The 19,378-nt window shown below is 38.4% G+C and overlaps 1 protein-coding gene across 2 annotated transcripts in view; it reads right to left on the bottom strand.

Annotated features, from left to right (window-relative positions):
* The window catches only part of pawr (PRKC, apoptosis, WT1, regulator), a 97,444-nt gene that overhangs the window by 15,397 nt on the left and 62,669 nt on the right, over nucleotides 1-19,378 (bottom strand). For both annotated transcript variants that reach the window (XM_041781116.1, XM_041781117.1), the window contains exons 3-4: nucleotides 14,802-14,927; nucleotides 1,395-1,429 (exon numbers count right to left, since the gene is read on the bottom strand). In XM_041781116.1, coding sequence (XP_041637050.1) covers nucleotides 1,395-1,429; nucleotides 14,802-14,927 — 161 coding nt within the window. The remainder of the gene's footprint in view (nucleotides 1-1,394; nucleotides 1,430-14,801; nucleotides 14,928-19,378) is intronic.

Below are 19,378 nucleotides of genomic sequence, written 5' to 3'. Positions count from 1 at the left end.
CAGAGGCCAATATCTACTGCCAAAATAAGCTGACATATATACAGCCAATATAGGCTGGTAAATAGAGTTGCTGTAGGCCAAGGATCATCAACTGGTGGCCCGGGGGCCAAGTCAGACCCGCCACAGCTTCCCACCTGGCTCCTAGAATATTTTTAAAATCCAAAAATCTTCAGAGGAAAAATATGTTGTGGTATTTAGGATATGTCATTACAAAAACTCCCTAAGGGCTTTAAAACGTTGGCTTAATGTTTGATCCATTTTATAGAAATCCATTCATTAGTCATTATAGGTCAATATGCAAGCCCCAGAAATATGCTGCCAAAATATCGCAATGGCCCCCTAATGGCAGTTGCAGTTCAGGCGATTGGAGTTGATCTCATTGCCAGAGGGCGAAATTATTTAGTTTTTTAAAGGAAAAACAAGAATTGAGCAATTATATGTTAGTTGGGCCCAAATATTTTAGATTTTAGATAGTCATGCCCCTTCGGTGTCTTCCAAGAAAAAGCTGGCCCTTGTAAAAATGTAGTTGATGATCCATGCTGTAGGCCAATATTTACAGGAGTATAGGCTGACATTAACAGCCAGTACAGGCCAATATTTACAACCAATAATGGATGATATTTTCAGCCATTATATACAGCCCATATATGCCCATATTTACATCCAGTATATGCCGATATTTACAGTCAATATATGTTTATATGTACAGTCAACACAGGCCAACATAAACAGCCAATATTGACAAATACTTAGAGGCAATATAGGCCAAAAATTTACCTAAAATTTCTGCCAATCATGATATACCGATAATAGTGCATCCTTACTCTACACCTCTGATCTTTTAAATCCATATTTATTTGTAACCAATTGTTCCTCTTAAATCATTGACATCTCTAGAAAGCTGCAGTTACAGTATATAAGCTTACTCAAGGTCAACAACAGCGTCAGAGACAAGACAAATTCTACAATAATCTGCCTGGAGAGAGGTGGCTTTTATGCCATCTATTCTGAAGAAAAAAATTAAAAGTTTGGAAGCCTGTAATCAAAATCCAGACATAATCCTGACTAAAGCCAGCCACATTTTCAACTCCAAACCTTTGAAAACTAATGATAGACTCCCAACTCTCCCAGCCAGCAACAACAGTGAAGTGTCTGAGGTCCAGATGGCGTCCTGTCAGCTACTGTTCAAAACACTCATCTTTCCTGAGCAAAAAAAAGAACAGGAGCAATCCGGAGGGGGAAATAAACAGTGACGCACAAGGAAAAAAGCTCTTCGAAGCATTTTGGAGGGTATCAGCTCGAGCAATAAATGGCTTAAAGTGCTTTCTCTTGATAGATTCTTTGTGATGCTAAAGCAGATATACTCAGTGAGAGGGTAATAAAATGAGCTTTACCTCTTGTGGCGGCCACTCCCAGATCTGGGGGTATCCTAGAATAAAAAAAGAGAAGGATATATTTAGTCCAAAAAGATAGAAATCAGAACAAGCTTCTAGGTATCATCTGTTGTGTTTGTGCGCCTTGGGTTGTGTTGGGTTGTGTTTGAAGAGAAAAAAACCTCACAGAATCTCATCTACTGGATAAGATAAATTTGTCAGGAGCAGCATTTATAGAAAGCCTGAAGGTTGTGTAGGAACGTTTGTGAATCGTGGCTGCTGAGCTGATATATGGATGTTGCATTTAATAGTTCAGCAGGAGCCTTTTAGCCCCAAGTTGTATAAGGCAATCTTGTTTTGCAACATGGAGGTGAATGATTATCTTTTTTGTTCCATTATTGTATGATCTAAAGGTTGTTTAGATCTGCACAGCGGTGATGCTCCAATAAAGACGCCCTCGGTAAAATAGCTGCCCTGGAAATACGAGGTGTTTTTCACCGACGCTGTGAGATGAATACCTAAGGTCTTGTGCAGTGAAGAGTCCCCCGTTTGATGGAGAAACCTTGGCTCTGCTGCGATCTATCTGTCAGAACTCAGCTTTAGAGGGTGAAGGGAAACGCTTCGCCTCAATCTTAGCATGCGCCGGCCTCCCTGTCTCAGTGACACATCATCTATTACTGCAGGATGAAACCATGGCCTTCATCTCCTCTCTATCTCAGGCTCAGATAGATTTACTGAGATGGAGGACAATCAGAACACAGTCTCTACTAGCAGCAGGTAACACCCTTAATAACGCCTCATTTGCACATAAGAACAAGTTCAAGCAGAACCTGGATTAATGGATGATCCTGACATTTTGCAGGATTTGGTGCAATCTGACTGCAGGTTTAGCTGCACTTGAAACACCACTTCTTGACCTGTCATATCTTTCTCAGGCTCATCAGGATCTTAGTGAAAAGCAGAGTGAAGGGACTGCTCTTCAAGTGCATTTAAATCCCAATCTAGACCGGGCCTGAACACTTTTAGCAAGCGTTAGGGCCAAGCTGCATGAATTGGGCATTGGTTGTATTTGTAAAACAGTATTATATTTCAAAAGCAATCAATAAATTGTTTACTGACAAGAAAAAGAAAAAGGAGAAGAAAGATGTAAAGATGTAAAAAGAGAACAAGAATAAAAAGGATAAGAGGGACGTGAAAGACAAAAAAACAAAGATAAAAAGGATGAGATTGATGCGAAGAAGATCAAGATGAAAAGGAAGGATAATGGACAAATACATAGACAAAATATTAGCTGATATAGGCTAATATAGACAGCCACTATGGGCCAAAACTTACAGCCAATACAGGCCGATGCAGGTTAAATTCTTAGCCAGTAATGGCAGATATTTACAGCCAGTATAGACATATTAACAGCCAATATAGGTTGATAGGTACAGTTAACATTTAAAGTTGATATATGAAATATTTACAGCTAATGTATTCAGTCCATATAGGCATATATATAGTGGATATAGGGCGATATTCACAGCCAATATACGCTGGTATTTACAGCAAATATAGGGAAATATTTACAGTTCATATAGGCCAATTTCACATCCAATATAGGCCAATGTTTACAGCAAATATAGGCTAATATTTACAGCAAATATAGGCAGATATTTATGCAAATAAAGGCAGATATTTACAGCAAATATACACAGATATTTACTGCGAATATAGGAAAATATTTAAAGAAAATACAGGCAGATACTTACAGCAAATACAGGAAAATATTTACAGAAAATATACACAGATATTAACTGCAAATATAGGAAAATATTTAAAGAAAATGCAGGCAGATATTTCCAGCAAATATAGGAAAATATTGACAGCAAATATAGGAAAATATTTACAGCAAATATACTAAAATATTTACAGCAAGTATACTAAAATATTTACAGCAAGTTTTCTAAAATATTTACAGCAAATACAGGCAGATATCTCCAGCAAATATAGGAAAATATTTACAGCACATTTTCTTAGTTTCTTGTTTTCACTTGTTAGTTAAAATTTACACACTAAACATTACCATTGAAAAAACGTAGGCACAGTTTTAGGAGTCAAATATAGGAATCAAACCTTCAGCTAAAGCACGGAGGCATCAACTGAGCTATTTATATTTTTTTTTTCTTCTTCTTTTTCTTTTCTAATAATGTTAAGATGACAGGGATGTTCACACGGAGCTATTTGAAAGAGCTAGTCATAAAATAAAAACATGACTGAGATTTTAAATAGTAATAAACTTGTCTATTTTTGAGTGTTTTATTTCACATCAATGTTTAAATGATTTTTTTTTATATCATAAGGGTTATTCCTCATTATAATTTCTCCAAGAATTAACAAAAAGAAGAAAACACATACCTTATAAGAATCATTTTCAGCTGAGATATGATGCATATAGTGTCAAGGCTGCTGAAAACCAGGATCCATTCTGACATGAACTCCATATCATCAGAATAAAAATGCTGTCTAAATGTAAATTGTGTATGCACTTTGACTTTCACAGTGTGGTGTAACTTATATAATCCATCAGGATCTGATGAATAAACAATTGACCTGTCTGCCATTTTTGAACAAAAACCAGACTAAGAAGGAAATAATAGTTTCAGATTTCCCTGAATTATTCTGATATATCTGAGATCAAATATGAATGAGTATTTTAGTTTAAGTCTGTTGACCTATGCTTTAGGGTCAGTAGACTGGGTAGAATATTTTCTCTCTAGAGGACAAGAGGTTCAACAACAAGTCCAAATGACAAAATAAGGGAAGGTCACTGCAATCGGCAGAATCTATGAGGTGCTGCCAATCCTCATATATACATAGTGGTTTTCATGAAACGAAAGAGTAAGAACAGTCAATATATGAAAAAGCATCAAGGTTTAATCTTGTACATCCACTGCATAGCAAAGTACTCGTGTTTCAACGGATTTTCATGCCATTTTCAGTCATTTCTAGCATTATGTTGTACTAATCTCTGCTAAGTGCTCTTCAAGTTTCCTAGTTTTTATGTTGACAAATACACTGTGTGTATAATTGGATTTTTAATAACAGACTCTCTTTAGTGTGAAGTTGCATTGACTGCAGCTGACACCAGAACAATAGTTTACATATAGAAGCTCTACATTTTATCTCAAAACTTTCAATTACTCTTTGTCTGAGTCCCTCACTGGCTCATTATCTTCAGCATTAATTATCCTGTCTGAGTACTGCAGATGGTTTAAGGAGGCAGATGCCCCACCCTAAGGCAGATATATGAAAGAAAAATAACATTTATCTGTCAAAAAGATTAAACAACACTGAAATCCATCTACATCCAAATACTACAAACAATCAGAGCCCTATTCGTTTTTTCATAGATGGTAGATAAACAGCAAAATGTAGAAATTAAAGTTAAGAAGGACACTATATTATAGGCCACAAAATACAGCCAAAACTTAATAACTAGATATGCTTCAAAAGATGCACACTGTCTGAATTACATTATGTTTGCATGTGGTGATAGGAAGGACTGTTTTGAGGTCCTTTTTTTAAAGCTGTTCATTGGTTTAATCTTAATGTCAACACTGGATTAGTATTTTCAACCATCTTGTAACAAAATTTGTGGGATCTTACCATGGCTGCTACCAGTGTTAATTTTGTCAACTAAAACTGACTAAAAATGTTTGTCAACAGCCTTTTTTCCATGAGAAAGACTAGACCAAGACTCTGTGATGACTAAAACTGACTGTAAGTCAGTTTAGTTTTCGTCAAGATGCAAGGCTAAAAAGTAATCTAGTTTTCATCGGACATTTAAAATCCATGAAATTTCTCCACTGTGGGTAAAACTGTCAAAATATAATTCATCTCCATCTATTCTGCCTCTCAGGTGTAAAAGGCAGGGATTACAGGTTTGGAAGGATGCATAGAACACACTACCACAGTTTGGTACCAGATTTAGGCAAGAGAAAAATGCTTTGACTAAATGATACAACTAATATGTGAGGACTTTTTATGGACTAAAAATACACTAAAAGCTTTTGAGTTTTTGTTGACTAAAACTAGAGTAAAACTATAAAGGGTAGAAATGACCAAAATGACTAAAACTAAGAGACATTTTATCTAAAGGCTAAGGCTATGACTAAAATTAAAAATAGCTGTAAAAATTAACTCCGGCTGCTCCCTCCAATGACAGAGGAGGATGACCGACCTTCAGCAGCAGACAAAATAAAGGTTTATTTGATTCACAAAGCTGATGAGTAGAGTGTGATTTAAGGACTGAAATGTGTTAATTTGTCCATCCTAAAACTTTAAATTGTTTGTTTTAAGGACTGGAGTTTTAGGTCTGACCTGCATTTGAATATAAGTATTGATATTGGTATGATATGGCTGAAATTATTTTGTAAAAATGGGTATATTAGACATTGGTAAAAATTTAAAAAACAAAATGGTGAATTCCTACTTCAGGGATAACAAAGACAATCTTAAACTTTGAACTTACGATAAGATGGAGCTCACCATTGTTACACAATGTGAAAAATTTAGATTTATGGCCTAACTTTATCTGTTTGAAGCACAATACATTACTTTATTTCACATTCCCAGAACCTATCTGGAAATAGATTATGTTTATTGTTTGTTAAGAAACCTCTGAACGAGGGATGGAAAGAGAGCAGATATGCACCAATGTGTGGTACAACATATTTAGATTTTTTTTAACCCGGCAGTAATACCATACACCACAGAAAAAAATTTGGAAAGGTTAATGTGTATCAAACAAAGGACACTGCCCAATCCTATTTACAGCACACACAGTGATCCTTTCAGCAGAAACCAGAGTGTTAATAGCAGGTGTTTTAGTGACAAGAGACTAGAAGCAAAACTTCAACTCTACCAATCAGGTTTTTTTTTAAATTGAATATCAGCAATACATAAGGCTAGGCCATTAATTGCAATATGAACTACTGCAATTTTCAAAACACAGATGGTGCAATATTTCTTTAACCAGGCTATTTTTTCGAATATTGCTTAGACAAAAAATTCCACATTTTCTAATCAAAATGAGAGTGGCATAAAAACATCACTCCTGCCAATACAATAATTTGTATGACATTTACAACATGAGTCAAAATAATCACTATAATTATTTTTTTCAAAATTGTTTAGCCCTTGTTTAATCTATCTAAGTTTGCGTTGGTTGTTATGTAGAATGATTTATTAATTGTGGTTCTTGAAAAACTACATAAGATGAGGAACTTAGAAAATAATATCATATTAAAAACACAATTGCAATATTGGGGGAAAATTTGCAATTGGATTTTTTTCCCAAATCATTCAGCTCTATCTATTAATGACCAGTAGTCAATCACTAGCTAGCTTTTTGTTGATTTTGGCACCCCCTGTGGGCCTCCATATGTGTAGGTAGCTCTTTAATTAAGAATTTAAAACTCATGTCTTTTTGCAGCCAAATGGATCTACTATAGAGAATCATTGCCATTAAAACTATAAATAATGGCTATTTCATTATAGTGGAGTCAGTCAATTTGTCTGACTTCTCTCCTACACTCGACCCCATCGCAGGTGTTCACAATTTGGAAATAGTCTACTTGTTGCTGATGATCTCCTCCCAAGACCTTTACATTTATAAACAATGACTTATAGGCCATTATTACATCCGTAACTGAGAAACTTTGAGACCAAACTCATAATCTACCTCCCTCTGTGGATTATAAACAGTCAAAAAAGCTGAAAATCCCTATCTCCTTGTATTTACTGAAAACATCCAAGATTTTATTTGCCACATTACACATTACAATTGCACCTTTTGAAATTGTCTCCCCTATGTGTGTTTGTATCTGGGATACGAATCTGAGACAAGGTCAGCGTAATTCATGTTCTTCACTGCATGCAATTCACGCCTGTGCGGCTTTATTTATCATGCTTGAGCTGCGCTGACAGCTCCCATAAGCCCCGCTGTGGAGCTCAGAGCTACTGAGAATGCAGAGACAAATATCAACAATAAAACAAACACTTTATCACTGAACTCAAGCACATTAATGCTTATTTTTGTTTTAGTGCACCTGGATGGATCACACCATGACATTTTCAATGTTTGATGAAACACATTCATCTTTGTTGGATATGTTGGGCTTGATTTGATCTATGATATATGTCTCGACAGCTCATTGAATTTAGAAATCTCAAAAGGAATGCCATTTTTATCCATGTAAAGGGGATGTTTTGATGTCCACCTGTCCACTCCCAAGCCCCTAAAGGACATAGACTGAAATAAAAAAAAAGAATTAAGGTTCACATGGGCACCAACCCTAACTCACAAGACAAAAATAAAAAGATGTAGAGAGTTTAGGAACATTTGACCATGATTGCAGGTGTGGCACATACATCTAGGGGAAACATCCACAAATCACTCCTTTAATTAATGGATGTCTGCTCTGAGCTTCTGTAGTTATTTACATGTTATTCAATGCATTTCCTTGAGGCTATTTAATGAGGTTTAACTGCCCCCATGCCAAATAACTCATGCAGCTTATCCACTACTGCACGTTTCTTTTTATGTTGATGTTTTAAAAGATATCTCAATGATATTTGATCAGCTTTGCTTCAGTTTCCTTTAAGTATTTTTGCTTGGAGCAGTCCTGTCAAAGAGAAATATTAATGTGTTTCAGCTGGCTTATAACACCAATCCGTACAATCTTAAATCAACAGAGGTGTGAATGTGAACAAATATTGTTTCAGGCTACAGGATGTAATTCTGTGAGCATAGAGACTACAGCTCCTGTATGGAAATCTAGTTGACAGGTAGCAAACACAGCCTGCTGCTCAGACAAGACGCTCTGCATCAGCACCAGTTTTTGGACAGAGAGGTGATAATTAAAAATGCAAATGAGACCTGAGTGGAGATTGTTAGGGGTATGTTTTTTCCATATGAGAAAGAGAGAGGGAGGAAAAGACATACACGGCTGTGTTTTGGACCTGGCGCCGCTTTAAATGCAGATGATCCTGAGGAATGTTACATATGGTTCTGGCTCCTGGATCACTGAAACAGGTTTTCTTGTAGCACATGCATACCAGAGGGAGGTAAGGCCTGATAACCAGGACCACATGCCTGCAGAGGGCCTCCTCATATCAGATACATGTGTCCTGTCAGAAAGGACACACAGATCGCTCCTATAAGCACACAGGCCTCCAGATGGAAAAGGAAAGAATATAAAACATCTGATAAAATATTTGATATGCAAGATACTACGTGGAATTTCCATTATGTCTTGAGCAGCTGAGACAGAAGACTAACAGCTTGTTTTGGTTGGGAAATGCTCCAAAACCAGAGGAGACTCTTAACAGCCCAGCAGCTCTGAACAGAAGTTGACATGATCCACTTTTTAAGAACTTTTTGTCCTGATATCTTGATACAAGCTTCAAGGCCAGACGGGGTGCTGTATATCATAACCAGGTTTGACATGGCAATTGCTTGTCTCCCCTTTGATAGATGGGGCCCTGGAGAAGAGGCACATATTTGGGATGCTCTGTCTCTACAGATGTCCAACTGACAGCTCTGTTGTAAATCCACTGACCGCGCTCTCTGCTCTTTTTATTCCTCCCAGCCGGCCCCCTTATGAGCGAGCTGGCACGGGACCTCCAGCAGAATCTGAATGTCTCATATGTTTGATTTGAGTGGCAGCGAGACATCTAATGGTTACATTCTGCATAGCTACATCTGCTCTGTGTTAGTCTTTCTATGTAAGGATGGTAAAGTAGAACCAGCAGGCATAAATGGACAGATTCTGTTTCACATGATTGACTGAGAAATTCTACCTCTAAAAAGAAGACTTCACTGAAGCCAAGGTTAAAAGATATGTGGTTTTACCATCTCAATTATGATGTGAGCATGCATGATAGTCACATCACAGGACATGAGATGTCAGGCGCTTGAAGCAATGCAAGTCATGCTGTCCATTATGCTTTTTCCCCCGTTCTTTATAAATGTAGTTTTGAAAAGAAAAGAAAAGCTCTGTCTGAAGCCTGGAAAAGCAGAGTCAGGTAATGATCATGTATGCAGTGACTCCTCAGGAAAGTTAAGGCTATAATCACAATACTGATACTTAACGGATATACAGTTAAGTCCATAAATATTTGGACAGTAATATTTTTTTCAGTTTGCTTGTATTTATAACTACAAAGTTTTTTCAAAGGGTTGTCAGAAAATTTTACATTTTAATCATGATTAACATCATAATTTCTTTAGCTAATTTGCATTTTCAAATTCCTTTTTTTTGCATTTAGAATTTCTTGCTTCATTTTGGATTTTTGTACTGTCTCAAGCTAAAGGTAATTAACTTCCTCTTTGGATAAAGACCTGCTTTTATTTTGAAAGATAATAAAGAATGTCAGGTTAAACGAAGATTCTAATCACTGAAAAAATAACAGAAAAGGAATTTGTAATGGATTCATAAGAAATTTAGGTCATATCAGTTATGGGAGCATATGCCGGTTTGGCACTTTGCTTCGTCAACCCTGGTCCTGTACTGCTCTGGCCCCCCAGTGGCCATCGTTCAGGCCTGCCCCAGCCCCAGGCCCCATCTCTCCAAGTAGCCTACCAGCTGCCTCCTCCAAATCTGGGGTTGATCTCAGCCTTGCAGTCAGCAGATTGATGAATTACGTTGCTGAGGTAGGTGAACGGCTTTATAACTTTAATGCTCACACAATCCACAGATTCAATGGCAATACCGAGGGAAACACCAGATGCCTGGATCTTTGTTTATGCCCAGGCAATGTGCAGCCCCAGCACTTCAGCCACCTCATTCAGCAAGCTAAGAGCCCCCACAAAGACCTCTACAGTCTCTGCAAGGATCACTGCATCATCAGCAAAGTCTAGATCAGTGATCTGGACATCGCCAAATGACACTCCACATTTACTGCCCCTGTTACCAGCCCCATTATCCAGTTGACACAGGTAGCGTAGGGGCTGACACACCACTGCCTCACCCCAGAATCAACTACAAAGAAGCCAGAGGTGGAACCCTGACACTTCACAGCACTCTCTGGACCAGAATATAGGGCAGACATCAGCTGGATGAGCACACATGGGAGAGTCAAAAACCTTCCAGAAGTAATAAGGAGCACTAAAAAGGTAAATGTTTGATAACACTTGGTGCAGATGAATTTTGACTAGTCCACTGAGCTCTCTAAGGGGCAGCGGTGGACTCGTTTTACATCACTGTGGCTGCAGGGAAATGTTGACAGGGCTTAACAAACTTGGAATTAATAATGGACCTTAATTAATCAAGGTTATTGCAGTAATGCTGGCAGCCCTACTTTAAAACAAAACTATCAACATGTGTCTCTCAGCTTTAATATAACAAATATAAGCCTTATAGCACTTAGGAACCACAGTACCATTGCATTCAGTGTATCTCCATTTTCAGGGGCTCAAATATATTCAGAAAAACTGACAATCAAAAATATAACCATAGTTTTTAACATTTGGATAAAATCTTGTACAGGCAATGACTTCCTGAATTCTGAAGCCCATAAAAATCTTTAAATATGACTTTCCTCCCTGGAGATGCTTTACCAGGCCTTTACAGCAGCTGCCTTCAGTTTGTCTTTTATAACTGAAGAGTGCTCTATTGGGTTGAGATTACATGACTGGCTTCACTGTTGATGGATATCCCATTTCTTTGCCTTCAGACAGTCTTGGGCTGCTTTTGCAATATGTTTTGGATCATTATCCATCTGTACTGTACAGAACTGTTCTATCAGTTTTGCAGCAATCGGCTGAATGTGAGCCAAGAGTAAAGACACTACAGGCAGTGATGCTGCCGCCACAGGAACACCAGCATAAGAGCTGAGGCAGACCCTGACTCACAGATGTGGAAAATTGCTGTCAGAAGCACCTCTTCCTTGTGCTCTTTGATGTTGGGGCCACATGTACGAACCTTTAACAGAGTGGTGTGTGATTTACTGGCAGTTCACAATGAGCTTTTGTTTAATGAGAGCTTAGGTCAGAAGGTAAGTCATACAAACAAAACAGAACTAGTCAGAAATGCTTTATGGTGAGGGCAACAAGTAACAAAACTGCAAGCCATGACCTCATTCGTAAATTTAATCAAGAAATGTGCCGCTCCACCTGCTCTCTGTGCATGTGTCTATGTGTTTGAGCTAGTGTGAGAGGGCTGGATCAGTGAGTGACTAAAGTAGGGAAGGGTTTATATTTGAAATCAGAAAATGATTCAAAGGGCTGATACAGAAGAGCAAAATTGTTTGACTGAAACTTTAAAAGATGTACAAAAACATTCACTGAATTTATCTGGTTTCCTATAATTCCATATAAAAATATCGATCAAAAAGGAAAGAAATATTCAAATATCAATTTTTTTCCAATATCGTTCGGCCCAAAAGGAAGCGTTTTATGTTAATTTATGCTCTGGACTACCTCATGTAAATAGCAGAACCTTTTGAGTTTTTTTCCTCCCCACTACTCAGCAGGTGCTGTCACAATCTTCCTGTTTGTGTGCTGTTTGTGTACATATTTCATACACAGGCCCTCTCCTCTCGTAAACAGCCTCAGACGGCTCTAGCCCAAAACAAAATAAGCCTGCTGATGCGTAGCAGCCGATCCATCTGGAACAAAACTCTTGAGCTACATCCACAGAATTCACTCAGCATCAGAGCCATCACGCGTGTATGTTTTATGTCTTTAGATGGCAGTTTTCACGCCAATCACATGTTTTACATAGAAAAATACACCGAGGAGGCTGCAGAGTTTGTCACACAGCTGGATGGTTTTCTTATGCTTGCTTTCACTTTGCGTTTCAAATTGAGTACACTGCACCGCTGAATATCAACAAGTGTTCTCGAGCAAAATAAAAAGACTCAAATTATGAGCATGTCTTCTTCTATTTGGTTTCTTTTGACTACTGCTTACTCTACATTCAGATTCCTTCTGGACTTATTTGGAGGAGCAGCAGGCTGCCTCTGCACGCCTTCCTTCACTTCTATCAAATAAACACCAAATTACTCGCCAAGATAACTAGAATTATTTGGATGACATCATCAGTGTTGGATACACACTGAGGAGGAGATAGGTCATACTCAGAGTAAATTGTGACATGCATTGGGTTTACTTTGGATGGACACCAAACTCGGCTTTATGCAAAGGATGCTGCTTTAACTACTGCAACTAATAATCAGGACACACTTTATTCTAACTACATTAAGCATTAGTACAGCACAGGTAAATATTTAACATTATTAAAAAATAATTCTGAACTAATTTATGCATCATTTATAAACAAAATTACAAATGCTATGTTGATGCATTAGTCAAGAATACTTAAACAGTTCACTCATCTTGCATAAAGCATTATTAACTACTGTAAATTTCATTTGTAAATTAAGCCATAAATGCTTAACTGATGCATCAGTAAAGAGTTAGTAAAGGGGTCTGGTGAGGGCTAGGGTAAGGATTATGCTTACTAATGCTACTAAATGCATCAATAAAGCATTTATACCTCAGTTTATGGAAAAATCCTGAATACTGCTATAGATGATGCTTCATTAAAGTTAATAGTTACAATAAAGGCCCATTTATGCTTAAAGATGCACAGCCCATACAGATACTGATGTAGCTTTCTGTCCTTAGAAGTCAATTTTGTCCGTATTTCTGTATTTCTCTCCATGCTTACAGACATGGAAAAAATGCTGCATTACCACCAGTAATCACTTGGCAGAGTTGAGCTACGAAGCCAACAACTTGAACCAGAGCAGTAAAACAAAACAAAGAAGAGTAGTTTAAAAAATGGTAATGACTTTAAACAAACCAATCAAATTAATCCAACTTTCTGAGGAAATATTGTTGAATATTGTGCGAGTTGTTACAAACTAAACAAAAGCCTACCATTAGTTCGTGCAGGACACGGAAGTCATACACCCAGCCGAAATTGGCTGATGGCCAGCTGATCCCAGTTATCACCTCGCAGCTCCCACAGCCAATCACAGCTCTTTCTCTCAACACAGCAGTGCATTTAAATATGCTGCCCTTCTTACTAATCCCTGCAGCACTATGCTGCTACTGTTGCTGGAAAAGCTTAACCTCCTCCACCCCAGCCTCCTCCTTTATAGCATAAAGCTGTTGCACCCTCACATACAACAGATTAATTGTTTTAGAACTTTTTTTTTATATTTAATATGCATTGTAATAAACATATCTATCTACATGGAGGTTTCTAGCTATGTGCTCCCTGAAAAGTCAAAGCACGCTGCTTGACTAACCCAGGGAGCATCTTTTGAGCAGAGCCTTCTCTGCCAAGTAAAACTGTACGTCCATTTTGCAATAAAATGCAAGACTACACTTGTGTTTGCCACCCAAGTGTATTTTCCTACCATTTTCTCATCATTTTGTTTTTTTATTCGTATATTATCACCATCTGCATGCATGAAAAAGATATTCACTTGTTGATTTCCTTCCATAAATATTTAGATGAACATAATATTCCTCCTCTGGAGCCTGATGGGCGGTTCAATAAGTGTGTAAACTACAGATAAGTTGTAAACTATTTCATCATTTACCATTTATTTGGTCTTTCAAGACCAGAAACTCATTTTTTACCTGTTTTCAGCTTGTGCTTTTAAAAAAACAGGTGCAACTTTATGTTAAATATTTATCTTAGTTATAGAATAAACAGTTATTTGAGTTCAAAAAGAAAGGTCAGGATTAGTTACAGCCTTCATTTACATGGAAATAATGCAAGATTTCATACTGTTGCAGGCAATTTCAGCCCCCAATTTCAGGCAAGTCACAAAAATGATTGCACCGGTGTTTGAAATATCTTAAAGTTTATGACCCTTAAAGAATAGGCACATTACACTCAGCCCCAGACTTGTAAGGACCAATCTCTCCAGGTAGCTCTAAGAGTATTTTAGTCTGTTTCTGTTGCTTTTAACTGATTTCACAGTGATGATGAAATGGAGAGACACCTTTGGGTTTTTGCATCAGTGGGTTTTTTTTTCTCAGAAACTAAGATCCTGAACTCTCTCTGTGTCTGCTTGAGCAACAGTGCCTCTGTTTGGCAGCACTGATCCATCAATCTGTGCAATAATCTGCTGGATGGAGGTGTTAAGTGGGGGAGAGAATCATATGCACCTATGGCAGACAAAGTGGACTTTAATATGCTACCACTGCTGCAGAGACACCATGTTCCCTCTAGGATGTTGTGAGCATCTGTTGCCTGCAAATGAACTTTACCTGAACTCTAAGCTAATGTCAAACACTGAAATTTAATTAAACTTAAAAAAAAACATGAGTGGATGTACCCAAAACTATCCAAATGTAATACATAATTAAGTGCATGTCTTTGTAGTCTCCTCCCTCCCACCCCTGATGCCATTTCATACCAGAATGTGTCCTGTGGCAGGGTCAGCTGTCATGGCCTCATTCTGGAAAGTGTTGGCTTGAACCAGCTCCTCCTCCTCTCTCCGCTCCTTCTCCCCTGCCTCATCATCATCCAGCTCGTCCAGGCTCTGAAAAAGAGGGAGAAAATTACAGATTAAGAATAGAAGGAAAACAGGCATTTGAACAGCATGCACAGTCTGATGTTTTCCTCAAACCAAGTCATAACCACCTCTGAGAAAATGTCTATGGACAAATGCTGGGGTTTACTTCACAAACTCAGAGACACGCAGACTAAGGTTCACCTCTTGAAATTACTTCTTCAGGGTTATTTTACATTGTTCACAACAGAAACAAAAGCAATCTGATGATGTGAGTCTTAGGGAAATTTGTTATTCATAAAATGGGGCTCATGCAAAGTTTGCTGCAAACAAATCCCTTTCATGGAACAGGTCCAAAGCTTCTCCAAAACCAATGTGATAAGTACTTTGAATATAAAGTTTATTTCGATCCCACAAGTCTGTCTCTTCAATACTTTTCTTGTTTGCACTTTTGTCACCTAACTAGCCTTGTAGGGAACTTTTAGTTTCCCTTTCACTGGGAATGTGCCAGTCCATGCTTGGTGTTGCATACCATTCCAACCCTGACTCATATAGCTAGATTAGATATCAGTGACGATGGGCCACTTAATGTGGCCGATATATACGTATCCATTCTATGCTTCTTTGTATTTATAGCCAGCATGTGAGTGTGCTACATCACTGTGTTCAGTGCACTGGCCTGTGCATTTTGCTAGGTGGTGCCACCATAGCATGGAAGAAGCCAACAACAAAGTCTAAATAGCTTTTAACGCTAAAGCTGATCAGTCAAGGAGTAAAAACTTACTGTATTTAAATGCAATGGCATGATCAAAAGATGTGGAATTTCCAAGAAGGTAAAAAAGAGACAAAACACTTGCCTGTTATGTAAACAAAATTTGAAAGCTGTTCAGTCAGGTCTCTACAAAAATTAATATCAATATTTATGATACAATTATGGGCTTTTTGCCATTACTGGAGAGGACAGCAGAAGAGAGTCAAGAAGTACGGGGAGGGAGAGTGGGAAAAGACATGTACTAAACAGTGCCATGATCAGGATTTGATCCAGCCACCTGTGCATCGTGGACTGTAGTTTCTGTATATGGGTGCCTGCTCTACCCAAGGAGCTACACAAACACAGAGTGTGTTAGCTAATGCAGTGTACTTTTTCATTGACAAAACACATAGAAAATAGGTTATGTGTATCATACTAAAAGACGATTGTATAGATAAAGCCCCCTCCCGCCAGGATCTTTAGCACCCCACCTTGCAGGTCCTAGACCCTACCTTGGCAACCAAAGAGCTAATGGATTTGTCTTAAAGCAAACACCTGAAGTTATGACCTCACTGCAGCACTACAGGCGACAGGCAAAAATTCTGCAAAGATCCCACATTAAGAGCCAATGAGACAATGGAGACAATATATGCAGCAAGGAATGGCCATGAACTATGAAGAAGTACTCAGCTTCAGTTGCTTTCCACATACAGTGCACTTTCACATATGATTTCAGTATATATGTATTTGTTTAAAGTTGGAAAAAGTTGGGAATGTCTGATGCAACCTCCCACATCCTTGCCTCTCAGTCTCAGTGTCACACTGTGGAATATTGATTATTTATCTAACGCTGATATCCTGTTGAATCACATCTTTATTGGCAGATACTCAAAGTCTGGATAACTGGTTGGTATTGGAGCTCAAAATGATTGGTTCATGATTTCTATGACTTCAGAATTTGTGAGTGATGCTTTGTGAAATGAGGCTGAATTTTTGTCATCCACGTAGGCTTGTTATGAAGTTATAGCTACTCTTTAACATCAGCAAAAAGTTAGTTTGATTTGCACAATCCCTGCTGTGTAAAAATGATGATGAAATCAGTTGCTTCTTTGCTTTAAAATAAAGAAATCTAGTCCCTGCAGACAGCTGACAGCAGCTCCCTCTCTTCAGTGCATACTAACGCACTGACAGATGAGTGGTGACAGGCGAGGTCGTTCCCACCATCACAGCGATGTTGACCTGTGGCTGAACACGACCAGGGTCTCCTTTTAATCCTCTTAAGACGTGATCACATTCACTTCCAGGAATCCCTGAGGAGCTGCAACTCAAACACTACTAACACTTAAGGGACTCTGGCAGCAGGAAGATGGTGTGTTCCAGGGCCTTTCACCTCACTGGGACAGTCTGAGGGAATTTTTCCTGCAAAGGAATGTCCCCTAAAAACAATATAAAAGCCAATCAAATACAGGGAGAATGCATCTTTGACAGCAGAGTGGGGAGAGAGTGATTATTATTTAGGTGGAGATTTTGAACACTCCCTGGGAAACGGTCCAATTTCACTCCTTGCAATCTTCACTTTATCGTGAAATATGTGCATGGCCTCTGCTTCCTTTTTGTATTACTTTACAGTGAACTGTGAAGCTGAGTGACTGGGTTCATCTGTCAGGGGTTGTGAAGATGCATGGCGTAAACAGAGCTCGACATTAGGATGGATGGTTGGATGGTGATGAGAGACGGTGAGATGGCGGCCAAACTCCCACAGGAGCACAATGCAAACTGGTCTTTCCTGTTTCGCGCTGCAGGGCGAACAAAAGGTGCCCGCTCAAAAGGCTCTTTAGCAGTAAAAATAGCCTTACAAGGTTAACAAGGAATGCAGTCATTTGCAAAGCCTTTCCTGCCAAACGGTTTATCAGCCATCCTTGGGGAAAACGCCAGGCCTCTTTTCTTTCTGACTCTTACTACTCCATCTCCTGCTGAGACTCTTTGCTCCTTTTTCCATCTCCAGCATGTATACAACAGACACAATCCCTGCAATTTAAATTAACTCCTTCAAGTCACAGAGATTTCTTGTATCAGATATATATCTTTGTATTTCATCCATTCCCCTGTCCTTGCAGCAATTTAAAGATGCCAACTTGCAAGGGGACAATTGCAAGACAAGACCTAACAACATGAGGGAATAAAGAGGTAGAGGATTCAGAGTTTAGAGAATGAAATTAAACAGAAGTCAGTCTATGTCAACATACACTGAGTTATACTGTGACTAACCACTCTGCTATGCACAAAGTTGCCTTAAATGTGGAATTGGGAATCCGAAAGTTTATTTTGGAAAGAGTTGTAGCCAGATTTTGCCCTCCAGTATTTCAATTTGCTGCTCATTTCTTCTATCCCAAATAAAGGGAAAATGGGGAACAGTGTGCAACCATATATGGGATATTTTTGCTCCTTACATCATCAAATCAATCAGTGTATTTTTCTGGCCGGTTGGACCGTGGAAACAGGCGAAGAGAACTTGTGGAAGGATGAATGAGGGATGTGATGACTGAAGTTATGGATTTTTGGAGCATCTACAGAGAGTCAGAGGGTTACTGAAACTTAACTCATTTTATAGCATGAATAACATAAAAATACAAGCTCGGGTTCTTGTAATGCCATGCAAAGTCAGTGTGTTTCTATCTTGATGGCACAGAAAATAGTAATGCCTTAAACCAAATAAACCTGGTCTAAAGTCTGTGGTACAATATGTTCCTGATATTCAGAGGATGCATTAGAAAGATGGCATTTATCAGCAAACTTCAGTGTACGTACTCCACAGTTTCAAACCGGTGCATTTGCTGATGCATTAAAAAATATCTAATGGGACAGAGGACTGAGAAATTTCTGTTTGTTTGAGCTCTCCTTACACACTTGCTCCATTGTGTGTATTCTGTTGTACACTCAGAAAAACACGTAGAAATGCACATACATTCAATGAGTTGTATTTATAGTAAATCTTATACAAAACTATGAATATCACCAGCAATAAAGCCTAAAGGTATTTTGTGTGTTCAGAGAAACCATTTAAGAAAGAAAACTGAGAGTTAGCTGTATTTGAATTTGTAAGAAAGTAAAAAAATACAATCTTCAGTGTAAATACCAACACAGTAGCCTGCAGGTGCACCTAGCTCTTAATGGGAAAGACATCTGACACTGATGGGTTTGCTGCAAAGTGCGCCCAAAAACACATTGAAGGGGGGACTCTAATGGAAAAAAGGTTGGGAACTACTACCCTAGACCAATCTTTCTCAAGTAGTAGGTGAGTTTGGGTCTATGATGGTAAAAAAAAAAAAAAAACCTGTAAAATGAAAGAAATAGAATCAAGCATGTTTTAAAAGAGTCTCAGACATTTTGGCAGTTTTTTCAAGGTGCACATTTCAGCTGACAAGAGGTCTGGACCCACTTTCAAGTCCCAACCCACTAACTGAGAACCACTGTTCCAGAAAACTCTTGTCTTATTGATACTAACATTACAATAGTGGGACAATTAAGGAATGTCTAATCTGGATTTCCCCACAAAAATCATCTACTCTTGACTTATATTTCAGTTTTGTAATACTGGCGCATCCAGCCCAGGTGCATTGGATAGTGCAGGAAAGGATATTCTAACATCAGGACATGCTGGAGATGAGTTGAGATATCATCGTTTATAATTATCTGAGCCATAATTTAGGTAAATACCAGAAAGTTTGGT

This window comes from Cheilinus undulatus, linkage group 23, assembly GCF_018320785.1.
Source record: "Cheilinus undulatus linkage group 23, ASM1832078v1, whole genome shotgun sequence".
NCBI lineage: Eukaryota > Metazoa > Chordata > Actinopteri > Labriformes > Labridae > Cheilinus > Cheilinus undulatus.
The sequence above is the reverse complement of the archived record's forward strand: the minus strand, read 5'-3'. Positions and strand labels throughout refer to the sequence as shown.